This window comes from Plecotus auritus (genome assembly GCF_963455305.1).
Source record: "Plecotus auritus genome assembly, chromosome: X".
Taxonomy (NCBI): Eukaryota; Metazoa; Chordata; class Mammalia; order Chiroptera; family Vespertilionidae; genus Plecotus; species Plecotus auritus.
The window spans coordinates 41,196,858-41,216,437 of record NC_137784.1 but is presented as its reverse complement, the minus strand read 5'-3'; the positions used below and the strand labels follow the sequence as shown (position 1 = coordinate 41,216,437).

The window sequence follows — 19,580 nt, the reverse complement described above, 5'->3', positions numbered from 1 at the left end:
ACCATGGGTATAGTCATATAGTATCAACAAATATTGGTCAACAACTATTTCCCTAAAAGATTTCTTGACTTTGGCTCCTTAAGTTTTTCTTTGTGTTATAAGGTGATACAATCAAATAAGATACAGAGCAGTACTTTAATTTTCATTTTATTTTTTAGAGAAAAGGAGGGAGGAGGAGGGAGGAAGGGAGAAAGGGAGGGAAACATTGATTTGATGTTCCTTTTACTTATGCATTCATTGGTTGATTCTTGTATGTGCACTGACCCAGGAGCATACCTGTAATCTTTGAGTAAGGACCACACTCTAATCAACTGAGCTATGTGGCCAGGGCTGGAGCAGCACTTCAAATAAAATTATGGTTAGTCCATTAACAAGTCTTTATTTTGCAGTTTGTGGAGGGACATTAGAAGCACCCCTTCATTTAAAAAAATTACTACAGAGGTATCAACTGGCTATAAGGTAGACAATTCTTCTAAAATCATATTATTATTTAAAGGAAAAATCCTTGAATATTAGAAAGGGCAAAGTTTCATAAACAAATGTATAGTGACATCATTTGAAGTGATTATCAATATGTGTTATTTGAACATTATATTCCTTCTTGATTATAATTTATTTCTAGGGGATTTCAAGCTTCAAACACCTGTCTCTTATGCAACCTAGGTGAAATTACTGCCTCTGGTCAGCCCCTAAATGACTTTTAATCTTCTACTAATCTGTGATGCTAAGCTTAATCTTCTCCTAAGGATCAGGACCTCATATGACTCCTGTGACATTTAAGTCTATACTGATTTCAGGGAAATTAACTGAGTAGAATAGCAATCTATAATAATAAAAGCATAATATGCAAATCGCCCGAATGGCCAAACAGTGGAACGACTGTACAAACGACCTTCTGGATGACCTTCCAGATGAAGCCGGGACTGCAAGGGCCGAGGCAGCCGGGGCTGCGAAGGCCTGCTCTTGCACAAATTTCATGCATTGGGCCTCTAGTATTAATAATAATTATGGAAACAAAATAGCATGTGCTAGGCAGTGTACTTTACATGGATTATCTCCTTTGTGAGGTAGGTCCTACTATCTTCCTATCTTATTGAGGGAAATGAACCTTGGAAAGCTTATGTGTCTTGCTAAAATTACACCCTAAAGATGGTGGTTGGTAAGTTACTTGGGAAAGGGATAGGACTTAAACCATTTGCTCTTTTTACTTGGCATCAACCACCCCAGCAAACACTGAATAGGAAATTTTTTATAATTAAATAAATTATTTCTGGTGATCTGTTCTTATTCAGATGATTATTTTTATGTCAGGGAATACAAATATATAAACTTGTTTTAAGATGCAGAGAAGTAGGAGGCAATGACATTAAACCTCATATATACTTGCATGGCTCCTTAGAGGTACATTTCAATAAAAATTGGGGTCATATGCCACCGTGTGGTTAATATGCTATAGGTTACTTGTCCTACAATTAAATGGGTCCTTTTGAACCTTTATTGTCAAAAGTAAATGTATGCAAATTCCTGAAATAGGTTGATTAGCTATTTTACACTTCACATCAAATTATTTCAATGAAGTAAATTTCTCTCTAATGTTAAGTTTGAATAAGGTTAAGCTTTATATTACCATCTGCTGGCTTATAAAACTGTACAATAATATCTCTGTTCACTAAACTATGCTTTGAGGTTTTAAAATTGAATAAAGGACTAAAGACAAAGGGAGAAAATTGTACACAACATCAGGGTGGAGGAAGAAAAACCTAAAACCTCACTTTGGGTACTTTAAATCTTCATTTGTTCTCCCTGTAATTACCAATACACAGCCCACATTTAAAAAGACACACGTAGTATAGTGCTAGAAAAAAGAAGAGCAAAAAAATTTCTATGCCAGTTTTACTGACTTTCATTTTCTTAATAAAGGGTACAGAGCTTAGGCTATATTCCCATTTAAGCATATTATGAAACATGACCTTGACCAAAATGTTCTTCTCTGATATCTGTGTAATTCCTAAATTTATTAACAGAAAAGGTACCTGCCCTAACATAACTTATGTAAACATTACCAGATGTTAGATATTATCTTGATATTTTAATAACAGTTAAGAATTACTCAACAAATCTCTATCACTAGAAATTTGTGTTAAAACTATTCATAAGTTTACTAGTAAATCATGATGTAGTTTCAAAACAGAGAGGAATATTATTACCCTGAACAACTAAAGATGTGCACAGACTATTGATAGGCATGACTTGGTAGATCCTAAAATCAGTATATTAAAAAATAGGGTCACAAAAGCAGCAGTACCAACAATAGCAAAAAAACAATGCAAGGATTTAACAAAATATCATTTATGGGATGGAATGGTGAACAGAGCTAACATAGCTGATTCAGTATATACAACTGAGGACCCAAATTAAAGCTCCAGTTCCCTACCTTTCACACACCTGCTGTGACAGACAAATCACTTCATTTCAATTTTATTGCTTACAAAAGTAAGTCTAATTCTAACACCACTTTCAATGATCATTAAGAAACAATAAAAAGTCATTAAATATCACTGTAAAGGTGAGTAGAATTTTGAAACAGGCCATATAAAAGTGCTAACATTGTATAATTCACTATGGATGAAAGAAAAGGAGCAAAGAATAGCATTCTTGCCTTTAAATAGCTGCAAAAGTAAAAAGACAAGTTAATAAATTGGGCCTGAGATATTAAATAACTGAAAAGTGGAGAAGTAGAAGAAAGTAAACAAGAACAGAAATACAGGAAGAGGAGTTATATAATAATGACTTAAAGAGGAAGTGATAAGGCATAAAGATATAACTGCATATCAAGTAAGTTGAAAATAAACACCTTTAGAACTATCATAGGAAAACAGGAAAAAAAATCAAAAGGGCATGCAATTTAATCATTTTTTTTTTAGATAAATAACAATTTGAGGGGGAAATGAAAATGTATCATTTTTAGCAGTCTTTCATCTTAAAAATTATATATAAAAAGGTGTTTGCAATTGTACCATAATAATAGGACCCAACTTTGAAATGTCTTTAAGACCAGGCTGAAATACCAAGAAATTCCTCACTAAGAACATCAAAAACACCTATTTGTACCCATTTTCAGAGAGGACCAATTTTCAAATTCTTGTTAAAGGAAATACAAATCAAATAGTAGTGGACAGAGTTATATAATATTCTAAATATAAACTTAGGAAACAAAGTCAATATTTTTTATTTAAAATAATTTTCATGTTGACATTATTGCAGGAGTCCCCCTTACCTCCCCCCTTTTAGAGTACCTACATTGGGCCTGGTATTTCTCTTATCCCACTGCTACCACCTTACTTCAAGACTGCATACCCCTCTCCTCTGGATAATTTTAATAGCATACAAACAAGTATCTTAACATCCATTTTATTTACTCCAATCTATTCTGCACACTAACACGGAAAGTGACTTTCCTAAAATGAAAATTTGATGTTGGTCCTGTGCTTAAAAATCATTAAATAGATCCCAAACATAACACAATGTACAAACTCTTTAACTTCTATGGTCAGTCTTTGTTCTCCTCTCTTCTCACACCCACCATTATTCTACCACTACTTCTTTACACTCTATTATTTATGTTTAACTACTTGAGACTCCTAAAATTCACCATACTATTTTATGCATGATTTTTTTCTTTGCTTCTGTTCTTGAAGGGCCTTCACCTTTTACCCTCATAGCAATGCAAACAGCTACCCACTTCAATTTTCAACATCAGTCAGTTCCCCATCCCAAACTTTTCCAAGAAAGAACCAAATATTCCTTCCTTGGTGCCTGTACTGATATCTATTATAGAAGCCATAATTTTTATTTTTATATTTATTTGCTTAGAGTACACTCATTAGACTATAGGCTCCTTAGGACCAGGAACCTAGTCTTAATTATCAATGTATACTTATAATAATGGCACATCACAGATACCTGAAAAGTTTTTAATCAATGAATGAAAAACTAAGCTTCATTATTTAAATTATTTACTGCCTACAGATTAAAAGCTAAAACCTATTATCAGTTATTGAGTTATATCAATTATTTTCTTGAAATTTCTGACTTACTCCATAATCATTACCCTATCATTTGTCCTCATCTTGCATTTTACTGCCCAACTAATTTTTCAAAAGCCTACATTCATATACAACAGCACCATTCATAAACTTATAATGAATACTATTTTAAATTCAAATACCTTCATTTACTTTCCATGGTTCTCCATAAGCTTGCCCCACTTTACCCATCCTATTTCAACTCTTCATCTGGCCAATTTATTCATCAGACCTTGTTTCTGGTATATAAATAACTTACCTTTCCTTTTGCCCAAGCTGTTTTACGCCTCATTCTTTCCTAACATAATTATATACTAACCATCCTTTTATAGGCCAATAGTCTGACTTTTTCTATTAAAACTGTATCTGAATGCTCCATCCTCTGTTTTTTAACCATATATAGTAGTCCACCCTTATCCACTGGGGAAATGTTTCAAGACTCCCAGTGGATAGTACCGAATCCAATATATACTATGTTTTTCCTATACATGCATGCCTTTGATAAAGTTTAATTTATAACCTAAGCATAGTAAGAGAGTAACAATGATAACTAATCATAAAATAGAACAAGTATGTGAATGTGGCTGGTCTCTCAAAATATTGTATTGTACTTACCCTTCTTCTTGTAATAATGTGAGATGATATAGTGCCTACCTGATGAAATAAAATGAGGTGAATGACTTAGGCATTGTGATGTAGTGTTAGGCTACTAATGACCTTCTGGTGATATATCAGAAGGAGAATTATCTGCTTTGGGTTATCCTGGATCATCAGCCTTCATAATATGTTGTTAGGGGGAAATTTAATATTTTCAGACCATGGTTGACCGCAGGTAACTGAAATTGCGTAAAGCAAAAGCATGAATAAGGGGAGGAGTGGGGGGTCCTGTACTAGGGCAAAAACATTCAGTACCTTAATTCTTTGATTTTTGTTGTTAATCCTTACTCGAGGATATTTTTTCCATTGATTTTTAGAGAGAATGGAAGGGAAGGAGGGAGGAGAGAGAGAGAGAGAGAGAGAGAGAGAGAGAGAGAGAGAGAGAGAGAGACATTGATGTGAAAGAGACACATTGGTTGCCTCCTGCACAGGCCCCAACCAGGCCAGAGATCAAACTCCCAACCAATCAATGATTCTCCCTCATCATTGATTTTCTATCTCCCTCTCCCTTCCTCTCTAAAATCAATAAAAATATATATTTTTAAAAAGCAGTAACAGCCTCTCTTTAAATTAAATTTTACGTTGCAACCCAATATATAAAAGAGATAAAAGGAGCAAATAAAACTGATTGAAAGTGCTACCTATCTGGCCTTTCCATATTCACTGAGCCATATGGTAGCTCCGGACCACCTCTGCAGATCTGGGGGCACCTTGGAATACAATTTGAAAACTACTGGGTTAAATTCTAGCTCTAACATGTATTGGCCATATACCCTTGGGTAATCACAAACTATCTAACTTTCAGTTTCTTCAGATACTAAATATGTATAAGAAAGACCTTTGTAAACTTTATAGCTTTCTATAAGTTTGAGTAATTTACAAGCCATGAGCTAAACTGGTTATATTATACAATCTTAACAGTTATATCACACAATGGTATTTTCTGTGAAATTATTCTATATTTTAAAATCCAGCTTTATTTAAAACAAAATGCATTCTACATGCCACTCAATTCTAGGAATCCCAGGTCCTCTGCCTTATTTCTTGTACTTGGAATTAACTTTCTAATCTCCATTTAGGGGTAATAAAATATGATAAAGAGTGCATGCTTTCAAGTTAGGCAGATTTGGTTTGAAGGCCAGCTTCACCACTAATTAAGTTTATAAACTTAGTTAAGTTACATAACCTCTCCAAGCCTTAATTTCCTCACCTCAAAAATGAAAACAGCACTATCAGTTTTGCAATTGCTATTGGATTAAGGAAGATAATTGGAACAAAAGAGTAAGAAACCCAGTAAGAAATCCATAAGTTAACTATTATTTTCCTTTTGGAAAAACCTTTGGGAGAGTTGAAACACTTTGTGCTAATGTAGCATTTAATAATCCTTTTCCTTTTAATCTTGAGCAAAGGTAACAGCACCAAAATCAAAATACAGTAACGTCTATAAATGAAAAAGCATGACATATTTTATGACTCAGAATGCCAAGTTATAACACTGACAATTTATTTCCAGACATCCTATAATGATTAAATAGCATTTCTTTCCCTGCTGATTTTTTAAATCTTCTTTAAAGCATAGACAACATATCACTTCTCAGCCTTTTGGCTAAAATCAAGTGTAAAGCATACACAATTTCTTGTTCTTATTAGTGTACTCTCACAGTACACCTCCAAAGTCAGCAAATAATCAATAAATGTTTATCGAATTAAACAGATTTCACACAATCAGAACCATTTAACAAATAAGTTCAAGTCAATCACCTCTTTTCAAATTGGAATGTTTGCTTCCTATCAGAAATATTACTAACTACAGGCTATTTTTCATAAAAGTTGAAGTTTAAAGTTAAGTAAAATTTTAGGAGATATGCTAGTTGAATATATGATCTTTCTCAAATTGAAAACAGATTTCACTATCCTTAAAATTATAAACATAAACATATGTGCAATTAAGTAACTGATAGGAAAGGTGTTGGAGATACAAGAGTTAAACAAAACAAGGAAAATAAACACTATGCAGTTGTTTTTAAAAGGTAGAGGTAGCCCTAACCAGTTTGGCTCAGTGGATAGAGCATCAGCCTGCCGACTGAAGGGCCCCAGGTTTGATTCCAATCGAGGGCATGTATCTTGGTTGCAGGCTCGGTCCCCAGCCCTGGTTGAGGCATGTGCAGGAGGCTTTTAAACCAATGTGCTTTTAAACCAATGGATGTGTCTCTCAGACTGAAGTTTCTCTCTCTCTTTCTCTCCCCCTTCCTTCCACTCTCCCTAAAAATCAATGGAAAAATATCCTCAGGTGAGGATTAACAACAACAAAAGGTACAGGTATATGTATTAACTAGAGGCCCAGTGCACGAAATTTGTACACTGGTAGGGTCTCTAGTGGCTACCAGCTGCTGGGTGGAGCCTCCTTACCTTCCCCCAGCCATCTGCTGCCGCCACCACTGGCCAGGGCCTCCCTCCCTTCCCCCAGCTGGCCCCGACCCCTGGTTGAATTCCCAGACGAATTCCCAGTCAAGGGGACAATTTGCATACTACACTTTTTATTACATAGAATATGGAAAGTTGTTCAAGAAACATCTGGGTGAAAAGAGCAAGCTGCATAAGAGTATTATGGTATGGTTCCATTTGTGCTTGTGTGTTTTAAAGTTATGAACAAAATTATTTGCCTACAGAAAAATTTCTAAAGACTATTCAAGAATCCTACTCACATTCAATACTACTACTAGAGGCCTGGTGCATCCATGCACCGGTGGGGTCCCTTGGCCTGGCCTGCGGTGATCAGCCGAAACCGGCAGTCCTATATCCCCCCCAAGGGATGTAGTAGTGCACAAAGTGGTGGGCAGCCAGGGAGGAGCCCAAGCCCGGGTCGGCGCCGTGCCGCTCCCGCTCATCCCAGCCCCACTGCACCTGCCGCCACCACCACTCAGTAGGCTCGCTGCCACGCCACTGCATCTCCGTGCGCCTGTCCTAGGGTGATACTGGTGCGCCCATGACTGAGAAGTGGCCACAGGCTCACGCCCAGTCAGTCCCGATGCCTATCCCAATCCCAATCCCAATCCCAATCCCAGTCCCAGTCCGGATGGGGAAGGGGCGTGGGGGGGGGGGGGGGAGGGAATGTCCACGGGAGATGCAGCTGTGCTCGCCAGCCATAAGCCCGGCATCTGGCGCCCATTGGTCAGCTGAGCAGCGCTCCCACTGTGGGAGCGCACTGACCACCAGGGGGCAGCTCCTGCGTTGAGTGTCTGCCTCCTGGTGGTCAGTGCATGTCATAGCTACTGATAAAATGGTCACTTAGGCATTTATATCCTATATAATAAAGAGCTAATATGCTAATTAGACCAGATGGCAGAACAATCCGGAACGACCAGTGGGCAGGTCCACAAGGCTGCGAGGGCCAGGGCAGCTGAGGTGGGGGGGGGGAGGAGGCCTGTGAGGGCCAAGGCAGCTGGGGGCAGGCTGCGAGGGCCGGGCCCCTTGCACGAATTTCATGCATCGATCCTCTTAATTAAGAAAGAAAGCCAAGCCCTAGCTGGTTTGGCTCAGTGAATAATGTGTCGGCCTGTGGACTGAAGGGTCCTGGGTTCAATTCTGGTCAAGGGCACATGCCCAGGTTGTGGGCTCGATCCCCAGTAGGGGGAATGCAGTAGGTAGCCGACCCATGATTCTCTCTCATCATGGATGTTTCTCTCTCTCTCTCTCTCTCTCTCTCCCCGTCTCCCTTCCTCTCTGAAATCAATAAAAATATTTAAAAAAGAAAGAAAGAAAGCCAAATCATTATCAATATTTCATGGTATGAAAACTGAAATGATTATTTTTTAAAAAGTATTTTAAATGTAATATAAAATTTTATAGATTAAAATCCTCATGTGAATTTGATAGATGCTATAACAAAAACTCTTTCCTAAATGCTCTAACAGTGAACTTTAAATGGAAAAAAAGTTCAATGATTAGAAAAACAAAAATATTTGCTTACATAGACAAAGGATTTTAAAAATTTCTAAACACTTAATGTTCATGTTACTTTAATTGACATATACATTAACAATTAATTGGAGAGCCCAGGCCAGCGTTGCTCAGTGGTTACAATACCAGCCTGCACACCCAAGGTTCACAGGTTCGATTCCAGAACAAGAGCATGTACCTGGGCTACAGGTTAAATCCCAGCCCCAGTTGGGGTGCATGCGGGAGGCAACCAATGGCTGAGTCTCTCCCACATCGATGTGTTTTTTTTTCTCTCTCTCTCTCTTCCCTTCTCCCCTCCCTTCCACTCTCTGAAAATCAATGGAAAAAATATCCTTGGGTGAGGATTTTTAAAAAAATAATTGGATAAAATACAATATACAGATGAAGAATTGTATACATGAAACCTGTATAATTTTATTAACCTAAAAATTCAATTAAAATATTTTTTAAAAAATTGCCCAGCTGGTGTGGTTCATTGGTTGAGCATCAACCTATGAACCAGGTAGTTTTGGTTCGATTCCCGGTTGCCAGCTCAATCCCCAGTAGGGGGGCGAGCAGGAGGCAGCTGATCAATGATTCTGTCTCATCGTTGATGTTTCTATCTCTCTTTCCTTCTCCCTTCCTCTCTGAAATCAATAAAAAATATATATTTTTTAAAGTAACAGCAGTTTCTTAAAAAATTAATTGGAAAAATAAATGATTCATATTAGAATTAGTAATTATTCCTATTAACGTTTTCTTTCATTAAATGTGTCTAACCATATGAGTAACTAAAATACTTTTGAATTTTTTTACAAATGACTAAAGTGACTTTGGTAGAGTGTCACCGTAACATGGTAGCTGTTTTCCCAATTCTCTTAACAGCATATGGAACCTTAAGTGCTTGAACTTGAAACCAAAACAACAGGAATAGCATCCCCCAACAATTATGCCCAGAATGGCTTTTTAGATAACTAGAATAGGTTTAAATATATAAATTCCTTATTTAGATCAGAGAACATATGATTTTCTCTTATGTTCAAAGGGTCAAAATGTTATCTACTGTCATATTACATTTCTATGTTAATATTAAAAAATGTTTTCTTATCTAAGGACAATGGACCAAATGACATGTAGATACTAGTCCTGGCTCAGCTGCTTATTAGCTGAAAACTGTTGACAAATCACTGAATGTCTCTGACCCTAAGTTTCCCTACTTATAAAATGAGAGGGCTTGACTAGATTACATTTAAGGTCCTTTTCCAAGTCTTACTTACTTTATGACAATGAAAGCTATCAAGTAAGAGACCCTTTAATTGCTGATTCTTAATTGCTATACGACAGTAAAGAATGTTAAGGAAGAGATAGTTAATTTTCGTATACATTTTAAAATTATGTACGCCCTCTACTGGAGATTATTAAAAGAGAACCATACTACAAGGAGTGGGCAAAAGTAGGTTTACAGTTGTGAGTACACAAAGCACAGAGTTTATTCTTGTATTATTATTTATTTATTTGTATTTTTCCATACGAACAACTATAAACCTTCTTTGCCCGCCCCTGAATTTCTTTTAAGGTTTCTACCCAGAAACCTTTTCCTGCAGGGCTGAACTTTTTATTTGGCATAAAATATATATTTCAGATTACACTATCTTTATGTACTGTTATGTGGAGAACTAACCACACACCCTTTCATTTAAACACAATTTTATGGCCCAACCAGCATGGCTCAGTGGTTGGGCGTCAACTTATAACCCAGGAGGTCATGGTTCGATTTCCATTCAGGGCACATGCCCGGGTTGTGGGCTCGATCCCCAGTGTGGGGTATGTAGGAGGCAGACAATTGATTCTTTCCCATCACTGATGTTTCTATCTCTCTCTCCCTCTCCCTTCCTCTCTGAAGTCAATAAAAATATATATTTGAAAAATAAACACAATTTTATGCTCTTTGAAAAATTCTGAAATATAGCCATAGTCAGATTTATAGTAGTAAAATTTCCTTAGTCCATGTTGGAATTTTTTTGAGCTACTAATTTAAAGATGCTTACCTTTGGCAGCATGGGAGTATCCCTTTTCTTCTTTTTTTCTGAATTAGGGTCATCTAATAAGTCTGGCTCAAAGGTATAAAGTTCAGTAAGCTCATTCATGGTAAAATGACGCTCGACCTGCTGCTGATCAACAACTCTAAAGGACAATGACTGCTTAGTTACTTGCCGATCATAAATCTTATCTTCCATGGTTCCCTTTGTAAAAAGAAGGAACATTATATAAATAAGTAAATTATGTAAACACAAAATTTAATCAAGTGGAAATATAGTTATTGGTTAATATGAAATGGCAAAATGTCATAGCAATATCTGCCATAAAGCAAATTTTATTAGCAGTACTACTTAATTCATGAGAGATTTCATTTGTTCAATATAGTTTACCTTGACAAAAATCATTCTCTATTATCTTATTAATATGATTCATATGTTGCTTTATATATTTCTGAAGTTGGCAGAAGTAGGAGAGCAGTCAAGGTAAACAGAAATAAATGAATACATAAAATAAGAATTTAGGGGGTGTTGAAGTAAGATTGCAAGAGGGCAGCTTAATAACTTTTCAATGGACTATATTAAGCTCTCAGTAATCACTATAAAATGACTTTATATCAAGTCTTACTTTCTATAATTTCAGGACAGAAAATTAATGCAGCTAAAATGTCGTATCTATTACATATTTAGCATTCTAAACTAGAACAAAAAGGAGTTCTTAATTTAAATAATAGGAAGCAGTTTACAATGTAATTTACCAATTATACCATGTACTAAAGAAGATCATCAAATGAGCAAGGACCTACCAATAAAAACCAGTCTCAGGTTGAGAAACCCAGATTTTTAGCAGATGCACCAGTTAAAAGAGCAACTTGATTCTATAAACCTGTATTACTCTGAACTGCATCTACCTCTTTGATTTTACTGTTTTTCTTCAAATTCAGTATCTGTTAATACCTTAGTTTTTATTTAAAGGTAATTACTTTACTATTATATATTCTTTGCTATTATCAAAAGTTAACTTTGTCTTCTTATTTATCCACATTCCTCAAATTAAGAGACTCTGGTGGCCACTAAAAACAATGATCATTTGACCTTTGTTTCTTTTAGCAATTTAGATTTAGTTATTGGGTTTTCTATGTATGCTAAGTAAAATAACTATAAATGTTTAACTTTCCTGAACTAGCCAGAAAATGCTATGGGGAGAGAGGTGGGGAGCGACTGGATGAAAGAAGGTGAAGGGATTAGAAAAGAACATATATGCATAGCCCAAGGACACAACAGTGTGGTAAAGGTCCCCCTTCCCCAGGGGGAGGGGGGCGGGGAGTAAAGCCCGGGAGGTGGGTAAAGGGAAAAAAAGGGGGGGGGGGGAGAAAAAGGGGATATCTGTAATTATGTTAAAATTTAAAAAAAAGCTAAATATGTTTACCCATGCAAATCCATCTCAGTCTGAGAAAGCTGACATTATAGATGTCAAGATATGGAAGAACAACAAAACAGAAAATCATGATATGCCAAAACTGACTGCTGCTGCTTTATGTATAGGAATGATGTTTTCAACTTTGTTTGCCTCTCTAATACATATATGTTCTGCATTCCAAAAATATTGTTTCACCCAACAATACAATAAGAAAAAAAGAATAAGAATATAAATTATAAACTTACCTGAGCTAAGAACCTATATACATATACAGGTTTAGTTTGTCCAAAGCGATAAACTCTGAATATACTCTGGATATCATATGATGGATTCCAAGAAGCATCAAATATAATCACTCGATTAGCAGCTACCAGGTTAATGCCAAGAGATCCTGCTTTGGTGGAAATAATAAATAATCGTCCTCTGGAAATGAAAATACAGAATGAATTCTTTAATAATGCGTGTTTCACAGATATTTTAATTACACTATGAGTTTTTAATCCTAAAGCAGTTTTCTGAACAATCAAGAGTTCAGAGAATTCATTTCTCACTTACTGAAAAAAAAACAAGACATGTCTAAAGAATCAGATTGAAGCTTTATATGCCCAGGAAGAATCTTAATGCTGAAAAATGAAATAGTCTGAATTAGGAATAAAGGTAAATATGGAAATCACATATTAATAATGTATTCAAGATATTTACAGATTTCTGAGTAAATGTGGAAAATTTAAGTATAACTCAACAGTCCATATTATGTTCAGTACTCTTATTAGCATTAAGTACATCTAAATGAAGTAAAGTGCCCCATGAACTGAATGTAGTAGGGGTACCTGATATGCAATTACAGTACAGCATAATGAAGGTATGGAGAGAAATTAGATAGATGCAAGATACTGAGGAAGCTAAAATAGGACCAAGAAGACAGAGAATGTCAGAAGAATGCATTCAAGGAAAAAAAAAATAAACTGATAGATAAACTGCTGTGTCAGAACACAAGAATTTATATTTCTGTAGGAGAATTTGGGAATGAGTGATAGGTTCATAGAAAATGAGGAAGTGGATAAAATAAAAATAAAAAAAGAAACTGAGGAAGTGGTAAAAATAAACTATTCAACAAAAAATAAACAGGTATACAAAAAAGGAAAAGTAATCACAATATTTCAAATAGCTTCAGTGTGAATATTTACATACTCACAAAAAGGAAACACTCCAAATTAATTAAGGTAAATACTATGAAAAATATAAACTAAGAAAATAAATGAGGAAAAATGTGTGTGTGTGGGGGGGGGGGAGGTTAAATTCCCACATTAGATTGTAGAAAGGACATATGTAAGTAAATACCAGAAGAATTGCCAATAGTTGATATTGGTTACCTGCAAGGAATAGAAGTCATGGGTAGAAAGGGGTTGCTTAAGGAACTATAAGCATTCCTTCAAATTTATTGGTAAACATCATGCTTGGTAGCTGCAAAATATTCTATTGAATGACTATATAATTTGTTTACTTTTGGCAATTTAGAGTGAGAAAACCCCTGGAATATAATAAACGTTCAACCATCTCCATAAAATGCCTTTATACACCAAGTCTTATAAGACCATAAGGTCGAAAACAAAAAAATATCTATAATACAGAGGAATAAATTATATTCTGACTCTTCAATGGTTTAAATTTCCATTAAAAATCTGTGACATTATAGTATGTGATAAAAACAGGATATAGAACCTTACGTATAACAGAAAATCCATTAAAAACAAAACATACAGCCTGACCAGCATGGCTCAGTAGTTGAGCATCGACCTATAAACCAGGCGGTCATGGTTCAATTCCCGGTCAGGACACATGCCCAGGTACTGGGCTCAATCTCCAGTAGGGGGCATGTAGGAGGCATCCAATCAATGATTCTCTCTCATCATTGATATTTCTATCTCTCTCTCCCTCTCTGTTCCTCTCTAAAACCAATAAAAATATAGTAAAAGACAAAACATACATACAATATTAACAGTGGTTATCCCTGGTCACTAGGATTACAATAATTATTTTCTTTATACTTCTGTAATAATACATAATCATTACAGAAAACAAATTGTGTTTTCTTTAATTAATGGACATATATATGGTTTAAGGGCAAATGCTGCCCCCAAATTACTCCACTTATTTACATCTATTCCACACCAGCAAAAGGATCAAGCACATAGAAAAGTATAAACTATGTAGGTTAAACACACACACACCCCACAGGAAACTTTGTAGAAAACTTCAAAGCTCCTTGGTAGGAATCCACTAATGAAGAGTTGCATGGGTTTAATAAGCATGCTTATCACACCGTTATGCAACCCAAACACTAAGCTAGACTGGGAATAGAAAAGATGAAAAAATATCTGGTCAATGCACTATAGAAGACCACCAACTACAAGACACCAGACATATAAACAATTGTAGTCTAATTTACAACCATAGATGTACTTATTTATAAGGTATACATGTGATCAATTACATATTTTATTTTAAAAGCATACAAGTGGGATTACAGTTTAACCCCATTTATAAAAATTAATTCAAAATAGATCAAAGACCTAAATATAAGACCTGAACCAATAAGTTACATAGAAGAAAGCATAGTTACCAAACTTATGGACTTTGGTCATACAGAACATTTTATGAAGTTGACCCCAAAGGCAAGGGAAGTAAAGGCAAAAATAAATGAATGGGGCAATATCAAACCAAAAGGCTGCTGCACAGCAACAGAAACTGACAACAGAACAAGGAGGCAGCCAACCAGATGGGAGATGATATTTACAAACAGTAGGTCTGGTAAAGGTTTAATTTCTAAAATACATAAAGAACTCATAAAACTCAATACCAAACAAACAACCCAATCAAAAAGTGGGCAGAGGACCTGAAAATACAACTCTCCCAAAAAGACATACAACAGCCAACAATATATGAGAAGATGTTCAACCTCACTGGCAATTAGGAAATTGCAAATCTAAACTACAATGAGAAACCACCTCACACCTGCTAGAGTGGCCATTATCAACAAGATTAGCAATAACAAGTGTTAGAGAGGTTGTAGAAAAAAGGAAACCCTCGGGGGGGGGGGGGGGAATGGCGGCAAAATACACAGATGTGTCCAAAGCCATGTCCCGGAGCAGATAGAAAGAACAGCTGAGGGTTGCACGGGTAGTGTCTGTTGGTGAGTTAAGGGACAGCTATGCTCCAGGAGAAGGTAGGGGACTGCTGGACGCCCCCACTGCTGCTGGGTTCCCTCCCGGAGCCACAGGCTCAGATGCAGAGACCGTGCCATCTTGAAGGGGAAAGTAGATGTTATCAGAAGCCTGAAAATCTACAACTACGGCAGCCACTGAACAGCTGCAAACCCCAGAGCACCGGTCCCAAATTGGCACAAACACACAGATTCAGAGGTGCTCTACACTCCACCACGGAGGGGTCAGATTTCGCCTGGGATAAGGTGAGGTCTCTGGTCCTGGCAGGACAGAGAAACACACACACTGTGGGAGCTGGAGGACCGGGGGAAGTCTGTGCCTAGAAAAATCCATGGCTGTTGGGGCTGGTGTGATATGTGAATGTGGAAGGGGGTCCTCAGAGTTGCTAACACAGGGGATCTCTCAAAAGCAACCCATTTTGATCTGATGCAGAAGGACAGCCTAAAAATTTTAAAAGTGTGCCAGCTGCTTGGACATGGCAGGGGGAAGGAAGGACTGTGCAGACTTGCGGGCAGGCCCAGAATTCGCACACTTGCGCTTTCTCCTCTTTAAATCATTTCTTCTGATTGCTGAGCGCAGTGCATGGGATAACCCAGTTGGAAACACCCTAGGAGACTGCAGGGGAAAGTTGTTTTTCTGGGACCTGGGGATCGAAGCAGGGAGTGACCATCAGAGAACCAGCTGTGGGGCAGCCCACTCCCACAAACCGGTATTGAGTGCCACAGGGAAAGGAGGATCTAAGCACTGGCTAGAGAGGACCTATAGACCCGGAGGTCAATCCAGAAACACTGCCACCTAGGGGCTGAATCACAAATTGACTCTTGTGTAATCACAAATAAAGGAATACAAAAAGTAAGACACACCGCCTGCTTAAAAATCAGGACTGGTTTACAAAATTGAGGAGGAGTGGAACACAGGGATCTACAATACTGTCCTGAGTGCGAAACAGGCGTGCCAAACAGAACAATAGAGGAAGTGAATGACCTTCACTTCTGCACATTTTATTTTTATTTTTTAATTTTTTTATTTTTAAACTTTTTAAAATCTGTTACTTAAGAAACTGATTTTTTTCTTTTTTCCTCACTTGATTTTACCGTTTTAATTACTACATTTTTATTTTCAATCAGTATTATTACTACTACTATTTTACCTTTTTTTAAAAAAAAAGTGTCATTTTATTTTCTCTTTATTTGACTTTGAGATTAGTGTTCTACATTCTATTTATCTTTCCTTTAGCATCATTCTACTCTATCTCAACTCTACCTTTATACCATCACACTCTTCCTAACATTTCCCCTTTTGTGGTCCTGTTTCTCCTGCTTTAGATTTTCCCTATTCTTTCTTTTTACCCCCTGTTAAAATTTCACCCTAATTATATATCTAATTTCCAATCCCCTGCTCCAAGTTCATACACACCTCTCCTGCTTTAGATTTTGAGAGCATTTCTCCCAAAAGCCACGGAATATACGTTCTTCTCAAGTGCACATGGGAAATTTTCAAAAATAGACCAGATATTGGGTCACAAACAAAGTCTCCCCAAATTCAAAAAGATTGAAATCATATCAAGCATTTTCTCAGACCACAATGGCATAATATTAGAAATAAACTACAATTAAAACATTCCAAAAAATTCAAACACTTGGAAGCTGAATAGCATGCTACTAAACAATGATTGGGTGATCAATGAGATCAAAGAAGAAATTAAAAACATCCTGGACACCAATGAAAATAAAAGCACAACATTGCAAATCCTATGGGACACAATGAAAGCAGTCCTGAGAGGAAGTTTATAGCTCTACAGGCCTACCTAATCCAGATAAAGATAACACCAAACCAGAGAAAGATAACACAAAGAAAATTAAAGGCCAATATACCTCATGAACATAGATGCCAAAATCCTCAACAAAAATCCCCAAACTAGACAACCTGGAGGAAATGGACACATTCCTAAAAAAATACAACCTTTCAAAACTTACTCAGGAAGATTCTAAAAATCTCAATAGGCTGGTAAGTATGAAAGAAATTGTAGCAGTCATCAAAATGTTTCCAGCAAACAAAAGCCCTTGGCCAGACAGCTTCACAGGGGAGTTTTACCAAACATTCAAGGAAGAACTAAAACCTATCCTCCTCAGACTATTCCAGAAAATTCAAGAGGAAGGAGCACTTCCAAGCTCCTTCTATGAAGCCAGCATCACCCTCATACCAAACCAGATAAAGATAACACAAAGAAAATTAAAGGCCAATATCCCTCATGAACATAGATGCCAAAATCCTCAACAAAATTCTAGCAAATCGAATCCAGCAGTACATCAGGAAGATCATACACCATGACCAAGTAGGATTTATCCCAGAGATGCAAGGATGGTACAATATTCGCAAATCAATAAACGTGATACATCACATAAACAAATAAAGAGATAAAAATCATATAGTCATATCAATTGATGCAGAAAAAGCATTTGACAAAATCCAACACCCTTTTTTGATAAAAACTCTCAGCAAGGTGGGAATGGAAGGATCATACCTCAACATAATAACAGCCATATATGATAAACCTACAGCCAACATCATACTCAATGGGCAAAAACTAAAACCATTTCCCCTAAGAAAAGGAACAAGACAGGGATGCCCACTCTCACCACTCCTGTTCAACCGAGTGCTGGAAGTACTAACCATTGCGATCAGAAAAGAAGAAATAAAAGGCATCCAAATTTGAAAAGAAGTAAAACTGTCTTTATTCACAGATGACATGATACTGTACATAGAAAACCCTAAAGACTCAATCAAAAAATTATTGGACTTAATAAATGAATTCGGCAATGTAGCAGGATACAAAATTAACGCTAAGAAATCTATGGCATTTCTATACACCAATAGTGAACTTACAGAAAGAGAGACTAAAAAAGCAATCCCATTTACCATCGCACCAAAAAAATTAAGATACCTAGGAATAGACTTACCTAAGGAGGTAAAAGACTTATACGCGGAAAACTACACAACACTGAAAAAAGAGATAGAGGAAGACATAAACAGATGGAAGAACATACCATGTTCATGGATCAGTAGAATCAACATCATCAAAATGTCCATAGTACCCAAAGCAATCTATAAATTCAATGCACTTCCCATTAAAATACCAACGGCATATTTCACAGACCTAGAAAGAACTCTCCAAAAATTCATCTGGAATAAAAAAAAGACCCCGAATAGCCACAGCAATCCTGAGAAAGAAGAAAAACGTAGGAGGGTTCTCAATACCAGAATTCAAGCTGTATTACAAAGACACTGTTCTCAAAACAGCCTGGTACTGGCACAAGAACAGACATGTAGATCAATGGAATAGAATAGAGAATCCAGAAATCGACCCAAACCACTATGCCCAATTAATATTTGACAAAGGAGGCACGAACATACAATGGAGTCAAGACAGTCTCTTCAACAAATGGTGTTGGGATAATTGGACAGATACATGCAAAAAAATGAAACTAGACCATCAAGTTACACCATACACAAAAATAAACTCAGAATGGATCAAGGACTTAAACATAAGACAGGAACCCATAAAAATACTAGAGGAATCCAAAGGCAGCAAAATCTCATACAGATGCCGAAGGAAATTCTTCACTGATACTGCTCCTAGGGCAATGGAAGCTAAAGAGAAAATAAACAAATGGGACTACATCTAAATAAAAAGCTTTTGCACAGCAAAGGAAACCATCAATAAAACAACAAGAAAGCTCACTGCATGGGAGATCATGTTTGCCAATGTTATCACCGATAAGGGTTTAATCTCCAACATTTACAGAGAACTCATACAACTTAACAAAAAGAAGATAAACAATCCAATCAAAAAATGGGCAACTGATCTAAATAGACATTTTTCGAAAGAAGACAGAAGCAAGGCCAAGAGACATATGAAAACATGCTCAAAGTCACTAATCATCAGAGAGATGCAAATCAAAACAACAATGCGGTACCATCTTACACCTGTCAGAATGGCTATCATCAACAAATCAACAAACGACAAGTGTTGGCGAGGATGCGGAGAAAAAGGAACTCTTTTGTACTGCTGGTGGGAATGCAGACTGGTGCAGCCACTATGGAGAACAGTATGGAGTTTCCTCAAAAAACTAAAAATGATACTCGCATTTGACCCAGTGATCCAACTTCTAGGAATATATCCCAAGAAACTAGAAACACGAATCAGAAAGGATATATG

General features: G+C 36.6%; 1 protein-coding gene across 12 annotated transcripts in view; it reads right to left on the bottom strand.

Moving 5' to 3' along the window:
- Positions 1-19,580, bottom strand: part of ATRX (ATRX chromatin remodeler) — a 349,866-nt gene that overhangs the window by 32,752 nt on the left and 297,534 nt on the right. For all 12 annotated transcript variants that reach the window (XM_080653251.1, XM_080653256.1, XM_080653261.1 and 9 more), the window contains 2 exons: positions 12,383-12,560; positions 10,730-10,924 (listed from right to left, as the gene is read on the bottom strand). In XM_080653251.1, coding sequence (XP_080509377.1) covers positions 10,730-10,924; positions 12,383-12,560 — 373 coding nt within the window. The remainder of the gene's footprint in view (positions 1-10,729; positions 10,925-12,382; positions 12,561-19,580) is intronic.